Source organism: Euleptes europaea, chromosome 11, assembly GCF_029931775.1.
Source record: "Euleptes europaea isolate rEulEur1 chromosome 11, rEulEur1.hap1, whole genome shotgun sequence".
NCBI lineage: Eukaryota > Metazoa > Chordata > Lepidosauria > Squamata > Sphaerodactylidae > Euleptes > Euleptes europaea.
The window spans coordinates 56,017,229-56,045,031 of NC_079322.1; the positions used below are offsets into that span (position 1 = coordinate 56,017,229).

Here is a 27,803-nt window from a genome sequence, read left to right on the forward strand (position 1 = left end):
CACAAGGTGATGAACACTGGCATTAAAATGTTTAAGTAACATTTTTTTATATATTTATATTTAATAACACTAAGTATTTACCAATAACAAGATATAAACATATAAGCTCACACCCAATCAAGGAAGAGGGCCAATAAGCACACTACTGGGTATAATAACACTTTACAGAAAGGGCAGGGCTGTGGTTTAGTAGAAGAGTCTTTGGTTGCCATGCAGAAGGTCACAGGTTCAATCCCTGGCATCTCCAGTTAAAAAAAAACAGGCAGTAGGTGATGTGAAAGACCTCTGCCTGACATCCTGGAGAGTTGTTATCAGTCTGAGTAGATAATATGGGCCTTGATGGACTGATGGTGTGATTCAATATAAGGCAGCTTCATATGTGTTCAAATTACAGCAAAACATTCATCATCCACTTCCATTTTACACAGTTAATGCTGACAGATTATTTGAAGAGGAAGAGGAGGGGGAGGAGGAGGAGGAGAAGAGTTGGTTTTTATATGAAGACTTTCTCTACCACTTAAGGGAGAATCAAACCGGCTTACAATCGCCTTCCCTTCCCCTCCCCACAACAGACACCCTGTGATGTAGGTGGGGCTGAGAGGGTACAACTAGCCCAAGGTCACCCAGCTGGCTTCATGTGTAGGAGTAGGGAAACAAATCCAGTTCACCATATTAGCATCTGCTGCTCCTGTGGAGGAGTGGGGAATCAAACTTGGTTCTCCAAATCAGAGTCCACTGCCCCAAACTGCTGCTCTTAACCAATACACCATGCTGGCTCCTTAAACAGACATTTAAACAGAACCAGAACACAACTGCATACTCTTCAAGAATTTACCATGATGCCTTTAATTTACCAGCCGTGTGATTGGTTGTTGCAGGTTTTCCCTATCAATTCTACCTTCAAAGCAAGCGGTATCCACAGATCCTTGTTTCAAGAGGCCTAGAGAGAGAATGGCTGCATTTTGTAAGGCGCCTTGGTTGACTTTGGAGACAAACAATCGTATGGGTTTGTGAATGAGGAGTGATGACACAACACATCTTTGCTAGGCTGCTTTGCATTCCTCTCTTTCCTTACACAGTTGCTTCATACAGCGGTATGTTTAAGAAGTATACGAACATAAAATACTTGGGACAGTTTTGGCAATGCTTACACCTTCTTTTTTTATATTCAAGCGCTTCTGTCTCACATCAACAAAATAAACATTCTTTATTACCACTGTCACAACCATTTAGATACTAACACAACAAAAGGGTAGAACATAAAAGCAACCAACATATTATCAAGGTAAGAAAAATCAGTAAGGCCATCATTGAAATTGTCAAACGGAAAACACAGCATAAGGGATATTATAATTAAATGTGGAAACAATTATTTAATAATCACAGCTCCATAGGTAGGGTTGCCAGGTCCCTCTTCAGTCTTCACCACTGGCGGGAGATTTTGGGGGTGGAGCCTGAGGAGGGAGGGATTTGGGGAGGGGAGGAGCTTCAATGCCATAGAGTCCAATTGCCAAAGCGGCCATTTTCTCCAGGCCAACTGATCTCTATCAGCTGGAGACCAGTTGTAATAGCAAGAGATCTCCAGCTAGTACCTGGAGGTTGGCAACCTTACCCATAGGGTTTTCAAGGCAAGAGATGTTCAGAGGTGGTTGCCATTGCCATGCCCCTAGTATTCCTTGGAGGTCTCCCATCCAAATACTAGCCGGGGCAGACCTTGCTTAGCTTCCAAGATACAATTATTATTTACTTTCCCATATATAAATGAAATATTATCAAAATGTGCTAGAGCACGGGTCCTCGACCTTTTTGAGCCTGCAGGGACCTTTGGAATTTGAAAGTGGGTGGTGACACCCCAAAATGGCAGCCACAGGAGGTGGAGCCAAACACAACGCCTCCTCCTCTCTTTGTGAAAGAATTGCATAGCAATGAAGAACACTATCTTATTCAGAGACTGGCCATTGGTTTGTCAAGGTTAATATTGTTTGTACTTTTGGAAGCATGGTTCAGCTACAGGACAGCAAGCTTGAAGGAGCGGGCTTGTACTCTGGAACATTTATCTTCCCTCATGCAACGATAGGGTTGCCAGGTCCCCCCTCTTCTCCGGCGGGAGATTTTTTGAGGGGAAGGGAGGCAAAGATTGCATGCGTGTGTGGCCACTCCGACATGATCATGTCACTTCTGGTTTACACCTGGAGGGGCCTTTTACCACTCAAACTGGGAGTTTGAGTGGTAAAAGGCCCGTTGCGGTGCTTCCAAGTGTAAACTGGAAGTGATGTGGCGAGGTGGGCAGGAGTGTGCGCATGTGTTGCCTGCTGACCCACAGCTGATTGGTGGGCAGCCAGATGGATTGGTGGGGGTTTGCCCACCATCACCTGGCACTTGGCAACCCTATGCAACCCTATGCCAGCCCAGCTCCCTGGATTAGAATATAGCTCCCTCTCTGCTTTACAAAAAATACTCATGGCAACAGCTGCCCAGGCCTGAAGGGGAATGAAACTACTAGGCATTGACTCTCCTGGACTTATTCCTTCACAGCAGCAGCAGTACTGGTTAGTTTTGTGCGCTTGACCAAACGTTTCAGCGTCCAGCCATGACAGCCAGGAAAGGAGGCACTTGTGGAAAGCTCAGTCCTGATGTACAGCAGAAGTACCAAGTGTTCCTTGTTGCAAGGCGTCAAGACGCCAAGCCCTTGAATTGGGATGCACAAAAATGAATGACAGGATTGCCCATTAAAAATAATGGGAGAGGCTGCACAGCCTGTTGAAGATAATGGGAGCCAGAATTGCCAATTGACTAATCCCATAACCCTTCTGCTGGTTCCAGGGGCTGTCATTCCAGTCCCAGAGTAGTTTATCTTGGCCTAGAGACCTTAATTGAAAACCCATTCCACATTTTCTTTCCAAGTGGTGTAATGCATTTCAATGGAGCCCATGCAAGTCAATTGGCCATCCTGGCTCCCATCATCTTCAATGGGCTGCCAGCCTCTCCCATTGTTTCCAATGGGCAATCCTGTCATTCCTGTTAGTACATTCCACCAAAAGCTTCAGCGTCCAGCCATGACAGCCAGGAGAGGAGGCACTGTCAGAGTATCAAGTTAATCATAATAATCTGACAGAGAAAGCTGACAGGTAGCTGTCAGATCTGGGACATCTAAGCTGATGCAAGAAGGAGCAATAACCTTGCATGGTCCCAGGTGAACTGCATCTAACCAGTTTAAAGCAGTAAGGTGATGTAAAACTGTGGCCAGGTCTACAGGTGGCCTAATTGGTATCAGGTGCTGGGAATGTATATAAGCTTATGTAACACTGTGTTGGTGCGGTTGCGAAGTAGTAGTGGAAGAGAAGTGTACGTGCCGGAAAGTCTTTTGTATTTGTGCACTGTAAATTAAACAACACTGTTTCCTGTAAAGCAAGAGTTCTGGTGGTGCGTCCTGGAGACCTGCTAATCCACTTGCCCCCACGTCAGGGTTATGGGCCCAGGATTGCTACACCGCGCAGGTGACGTGTGGTGGTAGCACAACTGAGTTTCCAGGACATCCAGAGGCTTTTTAGTCCACTTGCTCCCACGTCAGGCGCTTGTGGCAAGCTCAGTCCTGACGGTACGGCAGAGCTCCCAGGTGTCCCTTGTTGCAAGGCATCGAGACGCCAAGCCCTTGGCTTTCTCCTCAGCGCCTGCACTGAAAAGCCATTTCGTGGGGGACCTGGAGGCCGGCACGGGTCCAAGCCACAAAGCCCAGCTCCTTCCTCGCCAACAACCTCCCCTCAGACAATCCGCGAAGCCTCGCCGGACACTCAAGCCGCAGCCGCTCGCCACTTCCCCCCCGACGGCCATCTCCGCTCGGTTTCGCGCGCTTTCCCTTCGCCCGGCGGTGGGCGAGGAGAAAAGCAACCCGAACACAAAGGGAGGGTCGATGTGGTCCCTCTCGGCTGCGCTCAGGCGCCTCCCCGTCGTCTCCCCTTGCAAGCGGCTGCCGCGCGCTCTTCTCTCGAGCAGGAGACAGGGCGAGGCGGCGGGAGCCCGGACTTGCAAGCAAGCAAGCGCGCGCCTCCCTTCCTCTCCCCCGCCCCGCTCGGCCAGCAGCGCTTCGCCCTTTGCCCATGGCCCACCCGTCAGGCGGCGGCGGACCCCTCCTCGCGCCGCAACAATAGCGGTCGCGGCTAGGGCGGGGGGCGGGGGGCGTGGAGGAGGAGGGGGGGGGGAAAGAGAACTATTCTTTCCCATTCCGCTCCCGAGGCGCTTTGTTGCCGAGAGCACGCCCGCGACTTTCCCCTCTCCAATGGTGCAAAGTGACCTGCCCACATCGCCTCCCACTTCGGCAGCAGTCGCGGCTGAGCAGGAGAGGCAGATGGAGCAGCTGCTGGACAACCCCCCGGCGCTGGTCACGGCCGTGCAGGTACAGCACTTGGGGGGGGGGGGGTGGAGAGAGAGAGAGAGAAGGACCGCGGACGGGGGTGGGAAGGGGGGGCGGAGGCGGCTCCCCCTCCTCCCCCCCCCCGGTGCGGGGCGGCTGCCGCCTTCTGCCTGGAGAAGTTTTCTTCTCTTTCGGCGCTCGACGGCTTCCATCTTTCTGCCTCCGAGAGAAGGCAAGCAGGGAAAGGCAGAGAGCTGCTCCGCTCTTGTTCAGTCCCAGATGGGAGCAAGAAAGATGGGATTCGACCCTGCTTGCCGCTCAGTTACTTTGGTCCAGGGGAGGGGCCCTGGCTCAGTGGTAGAGCATCTGCTTGGCAGGCAGAAGGTCCCAGGTTCAGTCCCCGGCATCTCCACTTAAAGGGACCAGGCAAGTAGGTGATGGGAAACACCCAGCCTGAGACCCTGGAGAGCCATGGAGAGGGGCTGTGGCTCAGTGGGAGAGCATCTGCTTGGCCTGCAGAAGGTCCCAGGTTCAATCCCCGGCATCCAGTTAGGGACCAGGCAAGTAGGTGATGGGAAAGACCCCTGCCTGAGACCCTGGAAAGCTGCTGCCGGTCTGAGTAGACAATACTGACTTTGATGGACCGAGAGTCTGATTCAGTATAAGGCAGCTTCATGTATTCATGTGTACAGGGAGGGGAGGAATGGGATGGTGTTCCCCCAAGACAGAGGCCACTTATGCATGGGAGGTTTTGCCTTGGATTTGCCCCTCTCTAGGTGCACATTTCCCCCCCCCCCGTCCAAATTCTCCAAACTCAAAAATAAGCCCCCATGCAGAGTTTTGAGAAGTCAGATGAGAAAAATGTGCATCAAGAGAGGAGCAAATCCAAGGCAAAACCTCCCATGCAGAAGTGACCTGAGTGGCGGCAGTGGAGGGGCGAGCCCCAGGAACTCCTGGACCCCCAGGCTGTCGACCCACTGGGCTCTTCCAGCTGGCCTTGATGGCCAACCAGCCCTTGATGTGGAATCACTGCCTCTAATCTTAGTGCTCCAGCCTAGCCACAGACATTGATTTTGATGAAGTCTCCCTTTTATCTTCAAAGCGTTTAAAAATTACCATGAGTGCAACAGGGCAGATTTATGTGGTCTTTTTGTCGAGGACGTTTAGTCCTACCAAAAACTTTATCCTTGAAAACCCTTATCTAATTTTGAGAAAATACAGGCAGAAATACCTGGAGCTGGGAAGATGGAAAGAAAAGGGCAAACAGCTAGCACACCAAGTCAGGAAAACACATGCTTTCCCAGATGGGTACAAGCTTCAGGGAGTGGTGGCCAATCAGGAGTTCTTGAGACGCATACTGTGTTGCACATGTGTTTCTAAAACACATGTTTTTGGATCACCAAATGTCATGTTTTTGGTGTTTACTGTATGAGTAGATGCTAAAAAACTAACATTTGATGCACTTGTTCTGCCTTGGATAACACTTTTTAATCATCCTGCGGATTCAGATTTAGAGTCATACAAGAAGGTAGGGTTTTTGTTTATGGGTGAAATAGAGGTTGTAATTCTTGTAGTAGAGTTTGGGTGGAGCAGTTCTGTCAGTCGGATTTTTTTAAATTACTCAAATACACTTTAATGGAATTTCTTACTTTGAGTAGACAGTAATGCTCAATAATTCTGCTCAAATTCTTTTCACCGTCTCAAAGATGCATTTGGAGGACTAGTAATCATAATGGAATATTGGATGTTTTTCCTGTTTTTGACAATATTATCCTTTAATCATTCTCACTAAGCATTAAGGAAGGTGAAAGTAAATTAAGCTTCATATTGTATGTGTAAAAATGCATATCTATTTCTGTGTAGTTTTCTGTGTATATATATGGCTGGGATGCAGGTTTCTTTAACAACTGTATGTATGGTATCCCAGGTTATCTCAGCTGGAGATCAGTTGTATCAGCAGGAAATCTCCTGCTACTACATGGCAGTTGGCAACCCTATTCATTACTGAAAACAGCATTACCAGTAACTTTAATAAGCAATCCTAATAAATACTTTCAGTGCAATCTTCTAAAGCCCGAACTAGATGAGACATTACTCCATGAAAACAGCAGGAATTAGTCTGAGAAAACATCCCTAGGGGAAGGCCTCTCCTCCCTCAAGACATTTTCCTGATCCAAACTGGTCCCTGCGACGCTTAAAGAAATAAATTCTCTGCAACTGTAGAATTGGATGCAAAGAAGGCAAGTCAGGGCAAGAGTATCCTGACAGAGCCTGAGGAGGGTGGGGTTTAGGGAGGGGAGGGACTTCAATCACCTGGAGAAATATGGCCGCTTTGGCAATTGAACTCTATGGCATTGAAGTCCCTCCCCTCCCTAAACCCCACCCTCCTCAGGCTCTGCCCCAAAAATCTCCCACCGGTGGCGAAGAGGGACTTGGCAACCGTAGTAGAATCATAGAGTTGGAAGGGACCACCAGGGTCATCAAGTCCAACCCGCTGCACAATGCAGGAAAATCACAACTACCTCCCCCCCACACACCTAGTGACCAGAAGATGGCCAAGATGCCCTCCCTCTCATCATCTGCCTAAGGTCACGGAATCAGCATTGCTGACAGATGGCCATCTAACGTCTTCTTAAAAACCTCCAGGGAAGGAGCGCTTACCACCTCCCGAGGAAGCCTGTTCCACTGAGGAACCGCTCTGTTAGAAAATTCTTCCTAATGTCTAGACGGAAACTCTTTTGATTTAATTTCAACCCGTTGGTTCTGGTCCGACCTTCTTGGGCAACAGAAAACAACTCGGCACCATCCTCAATATGACAGCCCCTCAAGTACTTGAACATGGTTATCATATCCCCTCTCAGTCTTCTCCTCTTCAGGCTAAACATACCCAGCTCCTTCAACCTTTCCTCATAGTACTTGATCTCCAGACCCCTCACTATCTTTGTTGCCCTCCTCTGGACACATTCCAGCTTGTCTATATCTTTTTTAAATTGTGGTGCCCAAACTGAACACAGTACTCTAGTTCAGGTCTAGCCAGAGCTGAGTAAAGCGATACCATCACTTCGCGTGATCTGGACACTATACTTCTGTTGATGCATCCCAAGACTGCATTTGCCTTTTTAGCTACCGCATCACACTGCTGACTTATGTTCAGTGTTTGGTCTACTAAGACCCCAAGATCCTTTTCACACACACTACTCAGACAAGTCTCCCCCAGCCTATAATTATGCATTTGATTTTTCCTACGTAAATGCAGAACTTTACATTTGTCTTTGTTGAAGTGCATTTTATTTGTTCTAGCCCACTTCTCCAGCCTGTCAAGATCATCCTGCATCTTGACTCTGTCTTCTACCGTATTTGCTACCCCTCCCAATTTAGTATCATCTTCAAATTTAATAAGCATCCCCTCTATTCCTTCATCCAAATCATTTATAAAGATGTTGAACAACACAGGGCCCAGCACAGATCCATGAGGAACTCCACTAGTCACTTCTCTCCAAGTGGATGAGGAACCATTAACTAGCACTCCTTGGATACGATATGTCAACCAGTTGCAGATCCACCTAACAATAATAGGATCTAAACCACATTAGTGGTAGGGAGCTGACTGATATTCATCTGGCAAAACAACATTTTGCTAGCAAGGACAAATGAATACTCTATATAAACACCTTTTTGCTATAGATGAAAGTGAGAGATTCTTGTGAAAGACAAAAATAATCTCGTATATAATTTGTTTACATTTTAATAGTGTGACTTTAAAAGATATTCTGTTTTTAAGTATTCTGAACAGCTTTTCTATAATTATATTCAGAAAAGTTTCTAAACAGTATCACATTAAAAGCAATAGTAGGAAGCTAAACAGCTGTTAAAATTATAGTTTGTCAAAATTATTATTAATGTACTGCTTTTGTTAAATAAAACTTTTGTTCTTCGCCTGGAGGAACAAAAATGTTTTACTTGATGTTTAAAACTATATAAAGAAGAAGCTTTATATGGGAGATACTTCTAAGCTGTGATGCCAGTACTGAAGAAATACCTTCTCCAGGCACTCATCTGTCTGTAAGAAGGAAGCCAGAGCAATGTTTCATTTGCAAATCATGATCCTGGTAAACAGTATCAAAGGCTGCTGAGAAGTCCAGAAGAGATTCAGCAGTTTCTGTTCTCAATCTTGGCCTGAAGTTAAACTGATGTGGATCAAGAGCAGGGGTGCTAAAAGCCACCATGGGGCCCTAGACAAAGGTTTCCTGTGCCCCCGCCCCCATACCACTCACACTCTACTTAAATATCAATTGAATGCAAACAACATGACTCTTTGTTAGTATGAATGGGATAGTAACTGGTTATCTCTGTGTGCGCCATACATTCTTTTCTACCTCAGTCCCTGGGTTTACATTCTTTCTCCGAAGGAGCTCTGTGCAAGGCACATGACACGACCCATTTTATCATCAAAGCAACCCTGTGCGATAGGTTAGGCTGAGAAACACTGTCTGGCTCACTGTCACGCATGCCCCATTCCTTCCCCTCTATAAAAGATATACGTAACTTAAACACAGAAGCACCTCTCTCAACACCCAGGGTGATCAGGCCCTTCAGAATTTTGTCTCCATCGTTCTCATTGTGGCCCTGATCAAGAGAAGGAGAAATAATCAATTTGTTCAATATTTGTATGATATGATCCTTGCAATCCTTTTACAGATAATTTCACATAGGTCCTATAATTTTGATCCAATATTGTCAAAAACTGGCCATTTTTGAACTGTCCTGAGTTTTGCCCACTGTTCAATTTCAAAACCAATAAGACATGTGAATATTTAAATTATTCCTTTTTTGGTATGTGTTCTTTATCAGTTTTCAAGTAATCGTATTCAGCAAGCTTTGGAATTTGGCTGCTTATATGTACTTTCAGATATTGTGGGCAAGATTAAGCACTTTGAAGCCCTATTCATTGCCGGAAAAGTGGGTAGGCCAGCCAGCAGTGTTCCAAACAAAGCACATGTTTTTTTAAAAAATATTTTTTATTTATACTTGTAAAATTATGCATAACATTGACAAAACACAAACACATTACATACATACAAAATCTAACATAAAAACCTAACATAGAAAGTGTGCCACAAAGCATATGTTTGTGTGCCATTATAGCTGCAGTGGTTGTAGAAGAATCCATTAGTTTGGCCTCCCTGCCTCAAACATTCCACAAGTGAATAATCCTCAATAAGACCCTGACGTTGCCCATGTATGAGCAGTTGTGTGGGCTAAGTATCTGGTTATTCCTTTGGTGATAGAATCTGACAGTACCCCTTCCACAGACACAACTTCCAGCCCAACTGTTGGGACTATTGGCTGCAACTGTGCATCTTCCCAGTGTACTGTGAGTAGAAGCAGACTACATACAAGAAGAGCCCATGTGCTACTTTACATATCCTAGTGGAAGAGAATCCTTGCCTTGTTATACTTACTCAGTTGCAGTGGGAATAATAGCAAGGAATTCCATGTATCATTTGCACCAGGGAGGAGGATTCTGACAAATTACTCTTATTGGGTTTTAGATATATTTTGGCAGATATTGTGGAACATTCATGTGGCCTGGGTAGGGAAATGGCTGGTTTGTTTACTTGGAACTTATTTTTCCCTTCTGCTTCTTTACATACATTTTGGCTTCTTTACAATAGTGCCTAGTAAAAGTGCCTAGTAAACGTCGGGATGTGATGTCACCCCATGGGTCAGGAATGACCCGGTGCTTGCACAGTGGACCTTTACCTTAGTATCATTGTAATACAGAAATAAAGACAAGTTTTATAACTCTACACTTGTGTAGGTTTAAAATCCATCTTGAGCCCTACAGACTGCATGCTTGTGCTGTTAGTTTCTGTATCTTCTCAGACGCTTAAGTGTAGAATTCTTCATGCCCCTTGGATTAGTCCTGTATTATTCTGCATCTATACAAATCAACTGGGAGAAGCAGTCTGGAGATTTGAAGCATTTGTCACTAGCATATTAATGACAATCAGTTACATTTTTTATTCATATGTGTAGGAGCAGCAGTTTTGCCTAAAGCAATGCTTGAGGGCTGTAGTTGGATAGACAAAGTTGAACACATGAAATTAATCTATAACATAACAAGTGATTAGTAATTTCTATTCACTGGAGGTAGGCGACTATTCTATTCACTGGAAGTAGGCGACTATTCGTCAATTTCTTCTGACTTTTGACTCAGGTCTGCATGCCTGTGCCTGTTATTAGCGGCTGTGCTGCTGCTTTATACACGCATACTAATGGCTAGGAATACTTTGCATCATCTCTGTTTATTTTGCTGGCTGCAATCTTACCTGGAGAGATGGGGTTTGGCAAATATACCTGATGCATCCTTCATAGTGTTGGCTCATTCCTTGCTGCTGCTGGCATTTTAAAATTCCTGATTCTCCTGGATTCTTCAGATCCTCTAACCGTGCCATAATACCAAAGGGTTATCTTTCAGCCCCACCACACTGGAAGTGATTGTTTACTCCCAGTAAAGTTTCCTTAGGATTGCACTGTCCGTGCCACTCTGCTTTTGGAGATTTGCTCTGACAACCTGTTGTCAAGTGAAAAGAGTTTAATACGATCCAAGACCAGCATAAAAACATACCACCTGTTCTCAAGTGAACTTTGCAGAGCAGAACTCTAGGGGTCCTTGGGCTCCCTTCTCTTCATTAAACCTTTCCCCCTTCCAACGTCTGTAGAGGTTGTGGACCCTGGGAATCCCTTTCTCATGAAGTCTGGGTGTGATTCAGGAAACTCTGAAAAAGTGCACTCAACAATGCAATAAGAATGTCTAATGCTAAATAGGTGATTCTTTAATGCAATACATTTTAATGCCATCTTAGAGAGTTTCATTACTTTGGCTTTTAAATCCCCTTGGAATTTGCTGCACAGATGATTTCAGATACCTTGAACACACTGATGCTGGGATTGAACCTGGGACCTTTTGCATGTCAAGCAGATGCTCAGCAACTGAGCCATGGGCCTTCCTTTTTAAGGTATCCTATCAGCTGCAGTAAACAAAATTGCATCGAACCATCATTGACCTTATTGAAATAAGGCTTGCTCACCTTTCAAATTTTGAGCACCCCCAGCTGTGAAGTCCAAAGAGCTTTCTCCATTTGGCACAGTTTTACTGTATTTGTCATATACTTGGTGTTGCAAGGTGGCTGCCGTAGTTTACTGGGCATGATTAGTCCCAGTAAGTTGTTAAGCTTTTATCAAGGAACCGGCAGTTGTAGTTGAGTACACATGACAACAGTTTTCTAACCACTGTATTCATGCAGATCACCTAAGATCAGGAATTTGCCTTCATCGTGAATATTAGGGAAGTTCCACTGGATTCTTTTAGCCAAAACAAACAACCATTGGTCCATCCCACATAGTCTTTATTCAAGTGTCGAACAGCAGCCTTAAGCAGAAGGTGTACTCAGTGCTCTCTATTCCACACCTGTCTTTTCTGGATTCTCTTAATCAACCAAGCCCCCTGAAGTAATTTAAATGATCCCCAAAGACTGTATTTACCACAGCCCCATATCCTTCCCAGACTCTTTCCCAATGTGGAGAGCTTATTGGTGGATGGAGGGGGTGGGTGGAGGCAATGTCGGGTAGTCATTACCAAGCTTGAGATGGGGTGTCCTTACCAGGGTGGTGACTGCAGTGTAAATATGATATCATCCCTTTTGCAAGCTGGGAGGGGTCGCTGGTATACCTAAACTATAGCAGTCCTAGCCATTTATTAACACCTCACAGCACCCTCAGGTCGATCATCCTGTAACTGCCCATATAACTCTATACCCTAGCTGGAGTACTGACACTTATTTCATTGAAGATGTTTGTTTATTTATTACAACATTTATGCCCTGCCTTTGCTCGTTGTTCAAATCAGCTTACATTAATAGTTAAAAACATTTTAATTTAAAAAGCAAAAATAAAATAACAAAACCCAAATCTCCCCCACACCCCCCCTGCCACCACCTTTAAAAGATGCCTGCCAGTTCAGGTTCCCTCAAAAGCCCTGGCAAACAGGTAGGCCTTGCAGCGCCTTGTGAAGATCTCCTAGGAGGGACCCCCTCACCTCTTCAGGAAGCCCATTCTACAGAACCGGAGCCACAGTGGAAAAGACCACGGCTCTGGCCGATGCTGGATGGACCACCCTAAGAATTGGGATAGTATTGGGTTAAAATCTATTGACTGAATTTTATTTAGGTATTTTTAATCCCAACAAGATTGTAACTAACAGTGATGTACATCAGGCAGAGAAGCCTCATATCCGATGTAGGTGACCAGCAAATATCGTGGTGCTTTGTCCGCCACACAGGAACTAAGATTCATGTGAGATCTGGGTTTGGCAGGTTAAGATTTGCAAGCAATAGTCTCTGTGTTGCAACAGATGCTAATTGCAGGCCATGAGGGTACATGGTTCTGGTCCATAATATTATAAAGGATGAACTGCCCTCATGTCAGAGAGAATGGGAGAACCTTCTCATGGGGGGAGAATTCAAACTTGTATTGTCAACCTGAAGTAGGTCTGATCTAAGGAAAACTTTTTTCACCATTCTTCTCCTTTTATGAGCTGATGCCAAGTGTTTATAAATTTCTGAGTAGATGAAAGTATTTGGTTGGAAGGGATGGCCTTTTAAAATGGTTTGTTGTGTAGTGGAGCTTATGTAGTTATTATGATTTTGTATTGTAGCCTGCCCATGCTGCTGCTCTTCTTCCAGTGCAGCCCCCCCCCCCTTCAACTATGTTGCCTTCTGGGCCAGGAAACACACTGGTTTTATTTTTATCTCTCTTTTGTAGCACTAGTGCTTCTGACAGTGTAATCTTTGTTAATCAGTATCTCATTCATCACAGGAAAGCAATTTTTTCAAGGTGGGAATTCATTCATTCTTTGTGGTACATAAATAAATTACCACTGTCCCCTCAGCAATTTCCTAGTCTTTGTTAATTTCTTTGTACACCCTGATGCCTCAGCTCTTCTAATCCCCCCCCATCATCTTCCTGCTAGCTCTCTGTGTTTCTAATTTGGAATTATTTTCTTTTCCTTTCTTAAGTAATCTTTGGTTTTCTAATTTCCCCCTTATATGTACATCTTGGACATGCTAAAAATAGATTTCTAAATATGACAGCCTCTGGTTTGAATAACCTCTTGAAAGTTTACATATTGTCATGGCTTTTTAATTCCTACTTGTTGGGAAATATGCATACCTTCTGAGTCTTTTTTTCTTCTTCCTTTCCTGGAGTCCTGTCAATGCCATAACTGAAGCAGTTAATTCTTTGTATTTTTGTTTTGAAGCTGCTTTGTCTAGCTTTCACGCCTTATGCAATTTCATTGTATAAAACAGATTTGTTATATATCGCTAGATGTTCTTTGGTGCTTAACCTCATTATGTTCAATTCCACAATTGGTATTGTCACCAAATACTCCCTGTAATCTCCCAATGGCTCTAGCCCCCGTTCTTGTGTGATTCATATTTCTGTCCCTCCTACAAGGTTATTGCAATGAGCATCTTTGCATAGGTAATGAATGTAGGGTTTATTATGAAGCATCCATATGAGTCACATAACACCTGCTTGGTGTTTGATAGCCATAGCACGATCCTGCGATCTGTCTGCTTGGAAAGCAGTTGTTCCTATGAGCCTTGACAAATTTTCCGGGCATCTAGGAGCCAGCACAAAACATTTAGGAGCCAGACTCATACAGGAGACTTTAAACTTTACTAATAGTACGTTGTAAACATTTGTATTTGTCTGTGTAAGTTATCAGTGACTGGCATTTACTTCACAAACCACATTTTACATGTATGCAGTTGAAAGGTGGTGTAAAACAATTGAAAACAGATGTATTTTATATATTTATGAACCTCTTTTCTTATTTTAAGGTCCTTTTTTTGTTGTTTTGGAAATCCGATGTTACTTTTTTCCACCAAGTCATTCTTGTTCTTGCTATGGCTGCCAGCTAGATGCTGTGTTCATTTCTGGCCACTGGAACTCATCCTCCCCCCTGTGTTGGTTTCCTGCCAGCTCCACCCCTCCCCTCCCACTCGCTGCTGAGGGGAGACTGCAGCCTACCTCTCCAACCCCTGGGGGGGCACCAAGGAGCTCCCACCTGCCGGTATCGGTTGCAGTGGTGCTGGAAAGGCTAGCCAGCTTCGACACTCAATAATGCCACCCACTGTTGAGTGGGGTCCCACCTCACGGCAGCCAATTTCCTCAGTGAGCCCAACAGCAGCAATGGGCCTCCTTATTGCTCTTGTTGGACTTATCTGCGGGTTTTGATACAATAGATCCTACCATATTCCTGAGCCACTTGGAGGCAGAAGTAGGTCTCAGGGGATGTGTGCTAAACTGGTTCAAATCATTCCTCACAGATTGGACTCAAAGGGTTGCTGTGGGAGACCAGTTGTCATCAGTGTGGGACCTATCCTGTGGAGTTCCACATGGCACAGTCCTATCCCCCATGCTTTTCAATCTCTATGTAAAGCCCTTACGACAAATCATTCATAGCTTTGGGGCTGGATGTCATCAATATGCGGATGGATGTTACTCAGCTCTATATATCATCCAAATCCCCTGGTGATATGGTGGAAGTCCTGAATAACTGCTTGGCTGATGTGGTAAACTGGCTAAGAGTGTACAAATGGAAATGAAACCCTGAAAAGACAGAGGTAATGCTGGCTGTGAGGGCAGAGATCTTGAAGGACATTGTGCTCCCCACTTGTGATGGAGTTCAGCTGACCCTTGCTGAGTCAGTTAAGAGCCTTGGGGTTATACTGGAACCAGCTGTATTGCTGAAGAAGCAAGTTAATGCAGTTGCTAAAAAGGCTTTCTTCCAACTCAGCCTAGCTCAAAAGATGGCCCCTTATTTTTATATGGCTGATCTGGCCACCTGGATCCATGCCACAGTAATATCAAGACTAGACTACAGCAGTGCACTGTACATTGGTCTCCCCTCAAAATCAATTTGGAAACTCCAGCTGGTGCAGAATGCCACAGCTTGGCTATTATTGGGAGCTAGATGGAGCATGCATATTACTCCCATCCTGCAGGCACTTCACTGGCTGCCCATCAGTTACCAGGCTCAATTTAAGGTGTTAGCTATCATGTACAAAGCCCTTCATGTCCTTGGACCCTCATATCTGCGAGACTATCTATACTGTGTATAGCTTGTTGAAACTTGGCAACACCTTAAGTAGGATGTATCCTGATAATTTCCTAGCATCAATTTGGGTATGTATGTGTGGAAATCTCCTACCATATATATGATAGATGGTCTTTTCAAGGTGCAAAGTAGTTTCTGTAAAAATATATGCACCCACATGTGAATTGATTGGGTAAGAATACTAAAGAGCTATTGGGCTTTCAGAGCTTGACAAGTTGAAGTGCTGAAGAACAATGGGAATGCAAAAGCACATCTAGATGGCAGCAAAGGACAATAAAAGACCTTGAAACAAGAACATCCATTTGCTCTTGAGTGGTGCTTAACTATGTGGTGACAGGGTCAGGAGACATTAACACTCCATGAGGAGAAAGGGGAGCAACCTGCTTAGATGGTGAGACTTGTGGGGTCTGCTCTGTCTTGACAGCCATGCTATCCCTGTTGCTTCCTGCTGCAGCTTACATCCTCATTCAGAACCCCCCTTGAATCAGCTCCAAGGTAGAGTAGGTGGTATATCCAAGATGAAGCCAAGACCAGAAGGTGAAGCATGAGACCTCACTTCTTTTTTCCCCTACTGGAGAGGAAGGACGTAATAACACCTGGATCGATTTCACTAATGCACTGGAAAAGGTGGAGCTGTGGGGTCAGCTGTTAAACACTTCAGTAACTGTCTGGACTCTAGTGCTGAAGCATCTCCCTGTAGCTTCTCCATCTTGTGTAGCATCGTAGCTCCTATTATCTGATTGGACATCTCCTTACTTGCTTCTTCCTCTGAATCAGCTCTTTCGTGTACACTCCCCTGTTCTTTCAGCAGCTCCCAGTTCTATGGCTTGGATGGATCTGGTTTGCAGCTCTATGGCTGGGTCTTTAAAACAGGAGCAAAGCAGCTCGATGAAATATGGGGTAGAAAATGGATGGGGAGACGTTTTTTGGGGAGAGGGGGAATGAAAGCTGAGGGAAGGTTCAGATAAGAAATGAACCCTATTGGATGAGGCTTATGGTTCATCTTGTCCAGCATCCTGTGTCACACAATGGCCAACCAGTTGCTCTGTATGGCTAACAAACAGGGCACAGAGGCCAAGGCCCTCCCAAGGTGTAGCCTACTAGCACCCGCATCAGAAATTTACTGCCTGTGAATGTGGAGGTTACCTCTAATCACCATGGCTAGTAGCCATTGATGGACCTACTCTCCATGAATCTGTCTAACCCTCTTTTAAAGGCATCTCTATTCATCGCCATCAGTACCTCCCCTGTTGGCGAATTTCACAATTTAACTTCTTGTTGGGTAAAAATTTCCTTCTGTCTATCCTGTGCATACTTCCCACCAACTTCATTGATGCCCCCAAGTTTTAATATTACGGAAGATGGAGAAAAAGATGCCTCTATCCACTTCCCCCCCCCCATGAAAATTTTTATAAGCCTGTATCTTTCCACCCATAGTCATCTTTCTAAACTAAAAACTCCCAGACTTTTCAGACTTTCTTCATAGGAAAGGTGCTCCAACCATTGTTCATATTGGTTTATGTATATATTTAAACTTTTTTATGCTGCCTTTCAATCAAGTTAGGGCCCACAAGGTGAACATTTTTTTAAAAAAATAAAACATTTAAACAATCAAAACTACAGTTAAAATCATGAAATAATTCAAATAAAACACATAAATGCCACTTGAAATTAAATACTTAAATAATTTAATTTCAGTAGCACTGAATTCAACACTAAACTTTGTGGGACCCCATTGTTCATTTCTGTCCATTGCAAGAACTGTCCATTCCTACTCTCTAGTTTTCATTGTTTAACGAGTTGCATATACCGATAATAATTTTTTATTTATTTAGATTTTTATCCCACCCTCAATCCCCTGTCGAGGCTGGGGTTAGGGTTAGGGTTAGAAAAACAGAAAAACAGCCAATACAACATGATATAATAAAACCATAAAACTATTAGTAGATTAATAATTTCATATTTGAGTTTCTTAAGAACTCTCAGGTGTATGCCATCGGAACCCGGAGACTTATTAGTTTTCTATTTGCCTAGTAGTCTTAGTACTCCATTTCCCATTACACCAAAAACATGCCTCTGGCATGGGTATGTTCCCCACATTGTCCACAGTAAAAATGGTCAATTCACTCAGTTTCTCTGCCATCTTCCCATCTTCCTTGAAATAATTATTTCATTCCTTTATCATCCAACAGCTCAATTTCCCCCCTAGCTGTTTTCCTACTCCTGATATATAGAAGAAATGCTTATTGTTTGCCTTAAAGTTTTTAGCTATCCACTCCTCAAATTCTCTTGTTGCTTGCTTTCTTTTCAGCTTTCATTTATTTTGCCAGAACCTCTGCTTCTTTCTGTGCACCTCATTTGGACAAACCTTCCACTCTTAAGAGGAACCATTTTTTCCTTTTATGGTTTCTTTAACTTAGGTTGTTAACTACTCAGGCCTGCTTTTAGACTTGGTAGTACTTTTCCTGGCTTGATGTATTCATTCTATCTGGGCCTCAATTAAATTACTTCCAGACATCCTGGAGGGATTTGACTCTTGCAATTGCCCCTTTTAACTTCCTCGTGACTACTCTTTTGCAAAGCTTCCCTTTTGAAATCAAAAGTGATTGTTTTGAACTTTGAGAACAAACTTCCATTGACATGAATGCTGAACTTAATAGCACTGTGGTCACTGTTCCCAGTCAGTGAAGTTATTGAGTACGACAACATTTTATACTTTGGTTACTTCATGGTGTGATAGTTACCTCATAGGGTGATCAGGAGATGATAGTACACCCCCACTTAAGTAACATTTTAGGGCTTGGTATCTCCTCCCATAGTGATTCTGTGGGAGAGTTTATTTCCCTACTGTTTTCTAGCTTGTTTGACTCTCCGCTCTATTTGATATCCAGATGAACCCTTCCTCCAGAATGTCCCTGACTGTCCTGTCAATAGTTTATACCCAGCGGTAACAGTGTGTCAAGGCTGACCCTGCCATGGTGCAGTAACATAACCAAGCTTCACTCCCCAAATACCACACACCATAAAGCAAACAGGTCATGTTAGCGTGACCGGTTTGCACACACTTGGTTGCATTCTCTAAAGAACCTCTTCGTAAGGTGAGATCTTCCCTCTCCCCTACCAGTATGTTATGCTTTAGATCTCCCCACATTTTAGGGAACTGACATGATCCAGATTGGGTTCTGTATGAGGCATGTCTAGTTGTACCCCAGATATACAAACTAATGTGCATTACCCTAAGCCCAATCAAAATTTAGGCCTCAAAACCTGAGGCAGAAGTCAGAAGGATTGTACTTTTGTAATAGTACTTCTTCAATATTGATATGAAAACATGAGAAACACAAGGTATGTTATATACTGTTCAGCCAAGTTCTGATATGACTGATCAGGCAATATTTTGTGTCACTTGTAGGCTTACATACTTATGTGGCAGCCAGGATTGGCCCCATAAAAGCTGGTACAATAATAAACATATATTGCCTTGTGGATGTTTATCTCCATGTATGTCCTCACTTTTACTTTTTTTATCCTTAGTGATAGACTTACATTTTAAAAGGAATTGGAGGTAGGCTTCTATTAAGAAAATCTGGGCATCTGATTTCAAATTAATCCAAAACAATATTAGAAGTGGTTTTATTTAAAGGAAGGTGTCCTTCATGGATATGTGTGAATATGTGTTTTAATTATAATTGTAGTGGTTTCTGAATTAAGGGCAAAACAAGCAATATTTTTATTTATCAGCTTCCATTTTTGGGATTTTATTTTCTTCGGTTAAAAAGACGAAGCAGCTGGCAACAGAATTTAAACATAGGATTGTTGTGTTTCCTATCTATACCATCAAAGTCCACTTTAAAGCACCTTGCAGATCTGAATAATAAACAGTGATGTGACCCATTTTCTTCAGACACTTAATAATACACTTCTGTTAGCCAAAATGCTCGGTTAAGAATTATTATATGGGGGGATTAGCATTCAGTAACCGGCACTGGACGTAACTTAAGCAGGGATACAACCTTTGTATACCAGAGTCTGTACCATGACCAGAAAATGAGGCAGAAGCAATGGAATTAGATTTAAAAGAATTTTACTCAAATTATATGTTCACACACACATACAAAATTACACATATACATCACACAACACACAGAGTCTAGGAATCAAAGGTGTTAGAGTAGGGACATTTGCCAATGTGGCAGGCCCTCTGAAGACGGGTAATACTGCACCTGGTCCAGAAGTGGATTTCCGAGGTTCCATGTGGCTAAAGGAGGGGGAAGGGGTAGGGATTCCCGTGACTTAACCAGTGAGGCTGGAGAGCTGGGTGGTCTGGCATTGCTACCCAGACTGACAGAGTAACAGCAAGTATGCAAGGGGAAGACCTAAGGTAGCATATGGAGTAAGGAGACCCCAGTTATACTCTCTCAGGGGGCGGGGACTGATTGGATTACCCCGGTGGTTCCCGAAGTAAAACAAAAGGTGAAAATAACACTAATGGTCGGCTGCCGGGGTGGGGCAAAAGGGCAATTGAGACGGGCTAGTTAAAAACCTATGGCTTGCACAATTCCAGGAGGGTCAGGAGACGATCGTTGATGGGATTATCTGGCTGGATACAAAGACACGAACAGCTGTGTCCGGGCAAATCACTTTTGCAATAACGGAGGAGCAATTTTCTGGAGCTGATATCTCGGAGGCTTCCGATGGGCCATTAATCATGCATATGGAGGATGGGGAGGGGAAGGACTGTGTGTGTGCCTGGTCATCTCTTGCAAAATGACAGCTTGCTGGAGACTGGGTCAGAGAAAATGGATTCCCTCTAGTTCTCCCTGAGAGGCTTCTCTGCCCATGGTCCCTCCTTGTCAGTTTCACTGGATGGTGTGGAAGCCTTCCTCATTGCGTTTGGGGCTTGGCACACATATGGAACGGTGGTGGCACATGTCTCTTGGGGCTGCCATGTAACTAGTCCGAGAGATGGCACCCGCTGGCTTACACCTCAACACCGTTGTCTTGAATTCAGTCCTTTCTTCCATGAGTAAAGAAGGAGCCAGAACTTAGAAGTTTGTGTGTTGTGAGAACACAATCTATTTTGAACTTCAGTATGTCGGGGATTATTTTTTTCCCTACATGTCAATTACAGTGGTGCTCCTAGTTTCCAAATAAGGAGAATGTTAAACATTTGGGGCTTTACCCTTAAGCCTAGCAACAGCTCCAGGGTTTTTTCCCTCCCCACTTTAGACTTTTTGCTTTATAGTATAGAAAAACAATGAAGAGGAACTCTTCTTTGGTCTTCTCTTTTTGAAAATATTAGGTGTTGGGTCAATTAAATCTGAGCACATTGTTGAATTTTATGAGGGTGATAGTGTTGTTATATCATGCTAGTATAAATGTACCTTGCAAAATCTTATACAAATATAACAAATCATGATTATGTTCTCATTGCTTGTGCTTTATATAAACCTATATGCCAAATAAAAATAACAGTGTTTTATTATCTTTTTCAACAGTCATATGGCAAAGGTGCGAGAAGAAAAAACAGATTCAAAGGATCAGATGGGAGTACATCTTCTGACACTACCTCTAACAGTTTTGTCCGACAGGTATTCTATATTTTTCTTCACTGGAGTTTTGTCATGCTTTGTTGATCCATAACTGAGACAGACAGTGGCATGAGGGTAGTCGTACAGGTTTCTGTTGGCTAATGTGCGTACACTTTGAAGAGTCTGAGAGTTCTTGGCACTGTTCTGAGAAAAGAGGCTGTATGACTGATCCTTTGAAACCTGCAAGGTTGTACAGACTCACCAAAATTTTTGTAACAAAAATTAAATTTCTGGTCTCACCTCTTTATTTCAGAAGAGGGATTCCGAGAGGCACCTGGTTGGCCACTATGTGAACAGACTGCTGGACTTGATGGGCCTTGGTCTGATCCAGCATGGCTTTTCTTATGTTCTTAATGCTGAAATCAGTTTTTTATTGTTACTTTGGTGATGAGAAATATATTCTAGGGCTCTGTAGTTCTGGACTGAGAGGACAAAGTGCTAAAATTGGACGCAAGTCTGCTGGTCTTCAAAGCATTTGTTCAGTATAATTTTTTTACAATTTTAATTTTTGCAAGGCAGTTAAGGAGACTGGTTTTATGCGAGGGAAAGTTGGCATCACAGATGTGGCTTGTGAGTGCTTCTATCAATGCAGCCAGAATTTTCTGCTTTAAAAAGTATGGACCGTACAGTAGGTCTACTAATACTTGATTTTGATCTGCATGTCCCCACTCTGAGCTCAGTGAGTAGCTCTGGAAAGTTATTTTCCATTGAACTTACCTCAAAGGATTGTTGTAGGGTTATACAGGGCATGACAGTTTATGACACCTTGAGCGTGTTGGAAGAGGGTGAGATACAAATGTGATGAATTTATATATATATATATAGAGAGAGAGAGAGAGAGTAGTAGTGAATATGCTTCCTACTTATTCTAACGTGGTTTTATTCCTCTCCAAGTAATGAATGAGAGTGCAGTTGAAAGAGATGCTTGAGCAGAATGGTGCAGTCATTAAGACTTTATGGATTCTTGAGCATCCTAGAATATTTTACATTGACTCCATTAGCATGAAATAAGTGCATGAAATTGTACTGAGAAATTTATGATGATTTCACAGGATGTTTTAATTTGTAGGTATGCCTGTGAATCTAGAGCTGTATGAGTTTATTGGTATCTTCTGCTTAAGGAGGATTGTGACTCACCTTCCATGTAATCACATTTATTCTACAATGTCCATAGAAGAATACAGAATTTACCATAGTGCTACCACACTAGGAAGCAAAACAAGCTCTAGTTATATTTAACTGTTTCATTGTTGGTATTTGTATTTCTGAATCCTATGGAGGATCTTCATGCATTTACAAGACTTGTTTTTCTCAGCATGTGTAAGCCTGGATGGGAGGGGCTGAGGGGCTGTGGCTCAGTGGTAGAGCATCTGCTTGGCATGCAGAAGGTCCCAGGTTGAGTCCCTGGAATTTCCAATTAAAGGGACTAGGCAAGTAGGTGATGTGAAAGACCTCTGCCTGAGATCTTGGAGAGCCGCTGCCGGTCTGAGTAGACAATACTGACTTTGATGGACCAAGTGTCTGATTCAGTATAAGGCAGCTTCATGTGTTCATGTGGATGGAGTGGATAGAGTTACTGAGCTTGAACAGAGTGCACTCCTGGCTCTACTGAGTTAAACCAGCCCAAGAACATCTGGGTTTAGGGTCAGTGCTTCTGATTGCAAGCAGCCCAAAGCCCTACATACTTTCTTTTTAACAAATTAAGTGGTGGGCCTGGGTTCAAGAAGAATTGGTAAAACTCACAGTAGACGAGAAGTTGTGGAAATGTTTCAAAAGAGAACATACCAAGAGATTATTATAGCTTAGCTGTGTCAAATTTTAACCACCCCTTGTTAAAGGCCATATTTCTTATTGGATAAGAATTTTAATTAGTCACTACATTATTTTAAACACATTCCATTTTTTCAGCAAGTGTTCTTTATTCATTTAATACATTTATAAACCAGATTGCTGGGACCCAAGTTGTGTAACATCAATAAAATGGTACAATATATATGACGCTCCAAAATAACATTTTATGCACTGGTCAGTCTTTTACTCAGTCTGCTCTGTGATATCACTACATCTGATACTCAAGGGCTGTTTCCTGTGTGGATGGGCAAATCTATACTACAGGGGCAGCAAAGGTTGCCCGCTGGTTCTTCACCCCAGTGGGAGCAAATATAGGGGGGCAGAGCAATGTTGCAACTCTCGAGATTCCCTGGTATTGGTTGTAAAAAATCACAAAGATTTGGGGAATTTCTGGAACATCGTGATATCACTTATGTCATACAACCAGAACTGATGTTGCTTCCCAACCCCCATTTTTTGCTCCTGCTGCAGTGAAGAATGGACACAAAAGTTTGGAGCCACAGGTGGGAGATGCCAATCTGGTATACCTGGGAACAGCGACATCTGTGAGCTAGGGTGCTAGAAGGTATGCAAAAGGAACTGGAGAGGGGAACCGATTCACCAGTGGCAGGGAAAAGGAATGTGTGCATAAAGTTCATGAGATGGGGTTGAGAGCTACAAGGGGCAGGGTAGGTAGCAGAAAGCTGGAGATGATGCAGGTCGGGGAGCTGGAGCCAGGAGTGGGGAGAAAAATGAGATTCCCCTCCCCCACAAATTATCATGGGTCTCCACCCCCACACATTGTTGTATTAAAAAGTTTGTCTTAGTCTAAATGTGATCAATACTGGTGTGTGTGTGTTTTTTTTTTAAAATGTATGTTGCAAGCTTGCCTGCTATCTGCAAATGTTTAAAATTGAACTGTTTCTGCTCAAACTGTGAAAAGCGCCCCCCTCTCACCTGGAAAAAAATAGTGGATACTATACCATCCCAGTATCCTCAGATTTACAACAATAGGTCCTGATTTCCTAAGTTTTAATGTGCACAGTCTCACAAAATTGTTGTCTTGCAAGTGCTTCTTTGCCTGGCTGTAGTTTCATATACAGTGTAGCTGCATGATTGTTACCAAGAATTTTCAAAGTACAGATCAAACAGCCAAACCTGATTAAACAAAATTGCTTTGTTGAAAAGCACAAGGCTGTTATGAAGCAAGTCTGTAAGCCCCTGATGAGTGTTTAAAGTTACATCCATGGACGTTCAGATTTTATTTTACATTTTGATGTTTGGCAAAAAAAGAGGAAGATTGTTGGGTGGGGGGAACTTTTGTAAAGGAAGGTTAAACTGATAAAAGACTTCAAACTGTAGGATTGCTTTAGACAGATATATTCAAGGTATTATAAATCTAGACTTTCAGCCTCTAAAAACTGGCTTGGTGCCTGTTACACTGTGTTCAGTCATAAACAGAACTATAAATATTAGTGAAGTAAATGTATTATCTTGTGGCATTCAGTAAAGGCCTTACTGTCCATAGTCCACTTTATAGATGATGAATGACTTACACAGATGTCACTCCTGAATTGGAAATTGCATGTATTATCTGTTAAAAAATATGTACATATTTATATTGCCAAATGTACACACAGCAGGAAGCCTTTGTTGGCAGTGGGCTCCCAGGTTGTTGAATGTATTTATGTGGGTTACATGAAATTTCTTATTTCAGAATTTGTTAAGCCCTTTAAAAAGCAAGGCAATGTACAAGACATATATAAAGACAGGTCCTGTCCAAAAAGGCTGTAGCCAAAATAATTAAACGAACAAAAAGAATGTTAGAATAAAAACAAAAATCTGTGGACATCATTTGTGGTATGTCAGACAGTTGTTAACATGAGTCTTCAAACTGGATTTTGTGATTAGTATTAATGGTCACAACTGAGAAGAAAGATGGGTGTTATTCCTTGGGAACTACAGCACAATTCTAGGTTCACAAAACAGCACAGATGGGCAGCCCAATCCAAACGGGGGGAGGGGGTCCTTACGACAGGCTTGGGGACAGCATAGCCACGCCGCCTCCTTGAATGGCTTGCAGCGGCACAGAGGCCTAAATAAAATGAAATCCCCCCCCCCGAGCTCTGTGAAACTCTTCCATAGAGTTTCACAGGGTTACAACTGCCTTTTTGCAGGCATAACTCAACGTCTGCAAAAAGGGATGTTCTCAGGTGGAAAGGGCTTTGGGAGCTGACTAAAGTCAGCTCCACCCCCAGGAAGGCCCTAGGAACACCCCCTTTGATGCCGGTATGAGCCCTTGCGCTGGGAAAATGCTGCCCGCGAGACTGCGCTGGTGCCCACGGCTTGCACTGCCGTGCTGCTGCCTGAAGCCGGTGTTACTGGCCTTGCACCGGCATTAGTGCAATTTTAGCCAGCACAAGTGGCACTAACACTGTTGCAGGGGTCACGCTGGCTCTTGTCCCCTTTCACACACACACGCGCGCGCACACACACACAACCCAATTAGGATTATGCAGTTACAGTAAAATCCTTAGAACATTTTTCTGGGACTAAGTCCCATTGAATAGACCTGAATAGGATTCTGCACAGAATACCCAAAAGGCATCAAAATGAAGAATATGACTCGTCTCTTGACAGGGTGTGATGCCCTCTAGCTTGTTTTATTGGAATTTGATCTAAGCACCTGAAGATTTGGTTAGCTTCAATACACCTCCATACAATGCATTACAAGGGAGAAAAGCCACACTGCTGTAACCTGCTTCCTTGCCTAGGAGCCAACCACTTCCTCCCTGAGCCAACTCCTTTCCCTATCTTTAGCTTCTTCTTCTCCCCCCTTCTCATTTTGGCTGGCTTGATTTCTGCTTCGACTCCTCTCCCACCACCCAGCCTCCTCCCTTTGTATAGCCCCTGCTACACACCTGGTCCTTGTGCTAAGTTCCACCCTCCTCTTCTCTGTTCCCTGCTCCTTAACTAGCTCCTGTTCTCCATAGCTCTACCTTAAACCCCCTGGGCCTAGAAAGCTGTTGTTCCTTCATGCAGGCTTGACTGCTTCCTCCACGCTTTTTAAGCCTCCCTGTGGGTTTGGGTGCAGTTCCTTCCTCCCATTTTCTTCCACTGTGATGATCAGCAAGCCAGCAAACCTACTGCTAATGTACAGTGAATGTAGTTTTAAAACCTGAACAGCATGTCCAAAATCTCAATTGAAATATTTTAATTTTATTTATTTTAATTTTAGGTAGTAATATGTGTTAAGCTTCAAACTTTCATTATAAGCGTTGTGAATATATAGTTAGTAGTAATTTTAGTTTCTCCTTCTATATGTGAGTATAATTTTCTTCCCCCTTGCATGCAGTGTGTAGTGTCTTGAACCACATTCCAAGGGAAAACTATTTCATCAGGGGAATTGACTTCTATAGATGCACACTGGATTTCAGCCACAAGTTTAACTAGATCTTTTTGTGTGTGTCTTTATGAGTACTGCTGTTTTGATGTGTCACAAGCTGGTGCATATTGTACCCTTTCCTTTGGGCTATGGCCAGGAAAATAATCTGTTGTAAGCCAAATGGAGGTGCTGGATTTCTTCCAAACTGTACTGCAAGTAGATTTTTGCTATAGAAAGGTTGCTCAAAACCTGTGGGAATATTAAAAAGGTAAAGGTCCCCTGTGCAAGCACTGGGTCATTCCTGACCCATGGGGTGACGTCACATCCCGACATTTCCAAGGCAGACTTTGTTTGCGGGGTGGTTTGCCAGTGCCTTCCCCAGTCATCTTCCCTTTACCCCCAGCAAGCTGGGTACTCATTTCACCGACCTCGGAAGGATGGAAGGCTGAGTCGACCTTGAGCCGGCTGCCTGAAACCGACTTCCGTTGGGATCGAACTCAGGTTGTGAGCAGAGCATTACAGAGTGTGCAAATGCAGTTTAATGCCCAGTTAGACATAGCATTATATTTGCACCACAGATATCTTTTAGAAAAAATCAGCTTGTCATCAAGGGTGCTATGTTCATGATGATGTAGGTTTTATACTCTAGAACTGCACAGAGACTGCAGATTTGTATAACAGCATTATAAATTGCAATGTAAGAAATATTTCATTACAGTGAAGCTTAGATCTTATTTATCTTAGTTTCTTTTCCAGCACAGACCTTGGAAATTGGTTACTTGACAGCAGGTTTTCAGGTTGTCTGATAAAGCATGTATTAAATGACCTGTAAACAGATCATGTTTTTCCTTTTAAAATCTTGCATCATATACGGAGGCAATCTGTTGCCAAAATTCTATGGAAATTGCTAGTTAGTCCTTCCACCCTTTTTCCCACAGTTCACTAATTTATATTCAGCAAGATTTTTTTTTTAGTTTTCTTGCACAACTATTCAAGCACCTTTTAAATTAAAGGAATATAATTTGTTTTCCATCTCCACTGTCCATTTCTGTTACCATCTCACCAGAAAAGCAGTTATGAAAATAATACTGGGGTCATACTGTACCCTTACCAGTAGGCCATGCGCAGAAAGTGCTGACAGATATTACTAGGGGAAAAAATGAAGTTGGTGTTTGTCCGGTGGTTGCTATTTAGTCCACGGAAAGTGAATCATATTGTTAAAGTGTTTGCAAGTAGAAGCAGCCTCTCAGGAGTAGTAAAAATGTTTGTTAGCTATATCTTTTGAATATTTTTACTTTTTAATGTATTTGCTTAGTATCAATCTGTATAATAATTGTAGGAACAGGAACAAGGAGAGCTTTCTGTTGTGCTTTCAACGGAGGCTTCAGCTGTATCAGCAATGACAAGGTGACAGCTGCTAGTGGAACTGCTAAACCTCATTTGATTCCTGTCAGCTCA

At 43.3% G+C, this 27,803-nt stretch overlaps 1 protein-coding gene across 4 annotated transcripts in view; it reads left to right on the top strand.

Moving 5' to 3' along the window:
• The first annotated feature begins 4,276 nt into the window (after positions 1-4,276).
• Positions 4,277-27,803, top strand: part of CACNB2 (calcium voltage-gated channel auxiliary subunit beta 2) — a 153,425-nt gene continuing 129,898 nt past the window's right edge. For 2 of the 4 annotated variants that reach the window (XM_056857010.1, XM_056857019.1), the window contains exons 1-2: positions 4,277-4,393; positions 21,038-21,130. In XM_056857010.1, coding sequence (XP_056712988.1) covers positions 4,277-4,393; positions 21,038-21,130 — 210 coding nt within the window. The remainder of the gene's footprint in view (positions 4,394-21,037; positions 21,131-27,803) is intronic. The other 2 variants (XM_056857017.1, XM_056857013.1) reach the window with 1 other exon arrangement.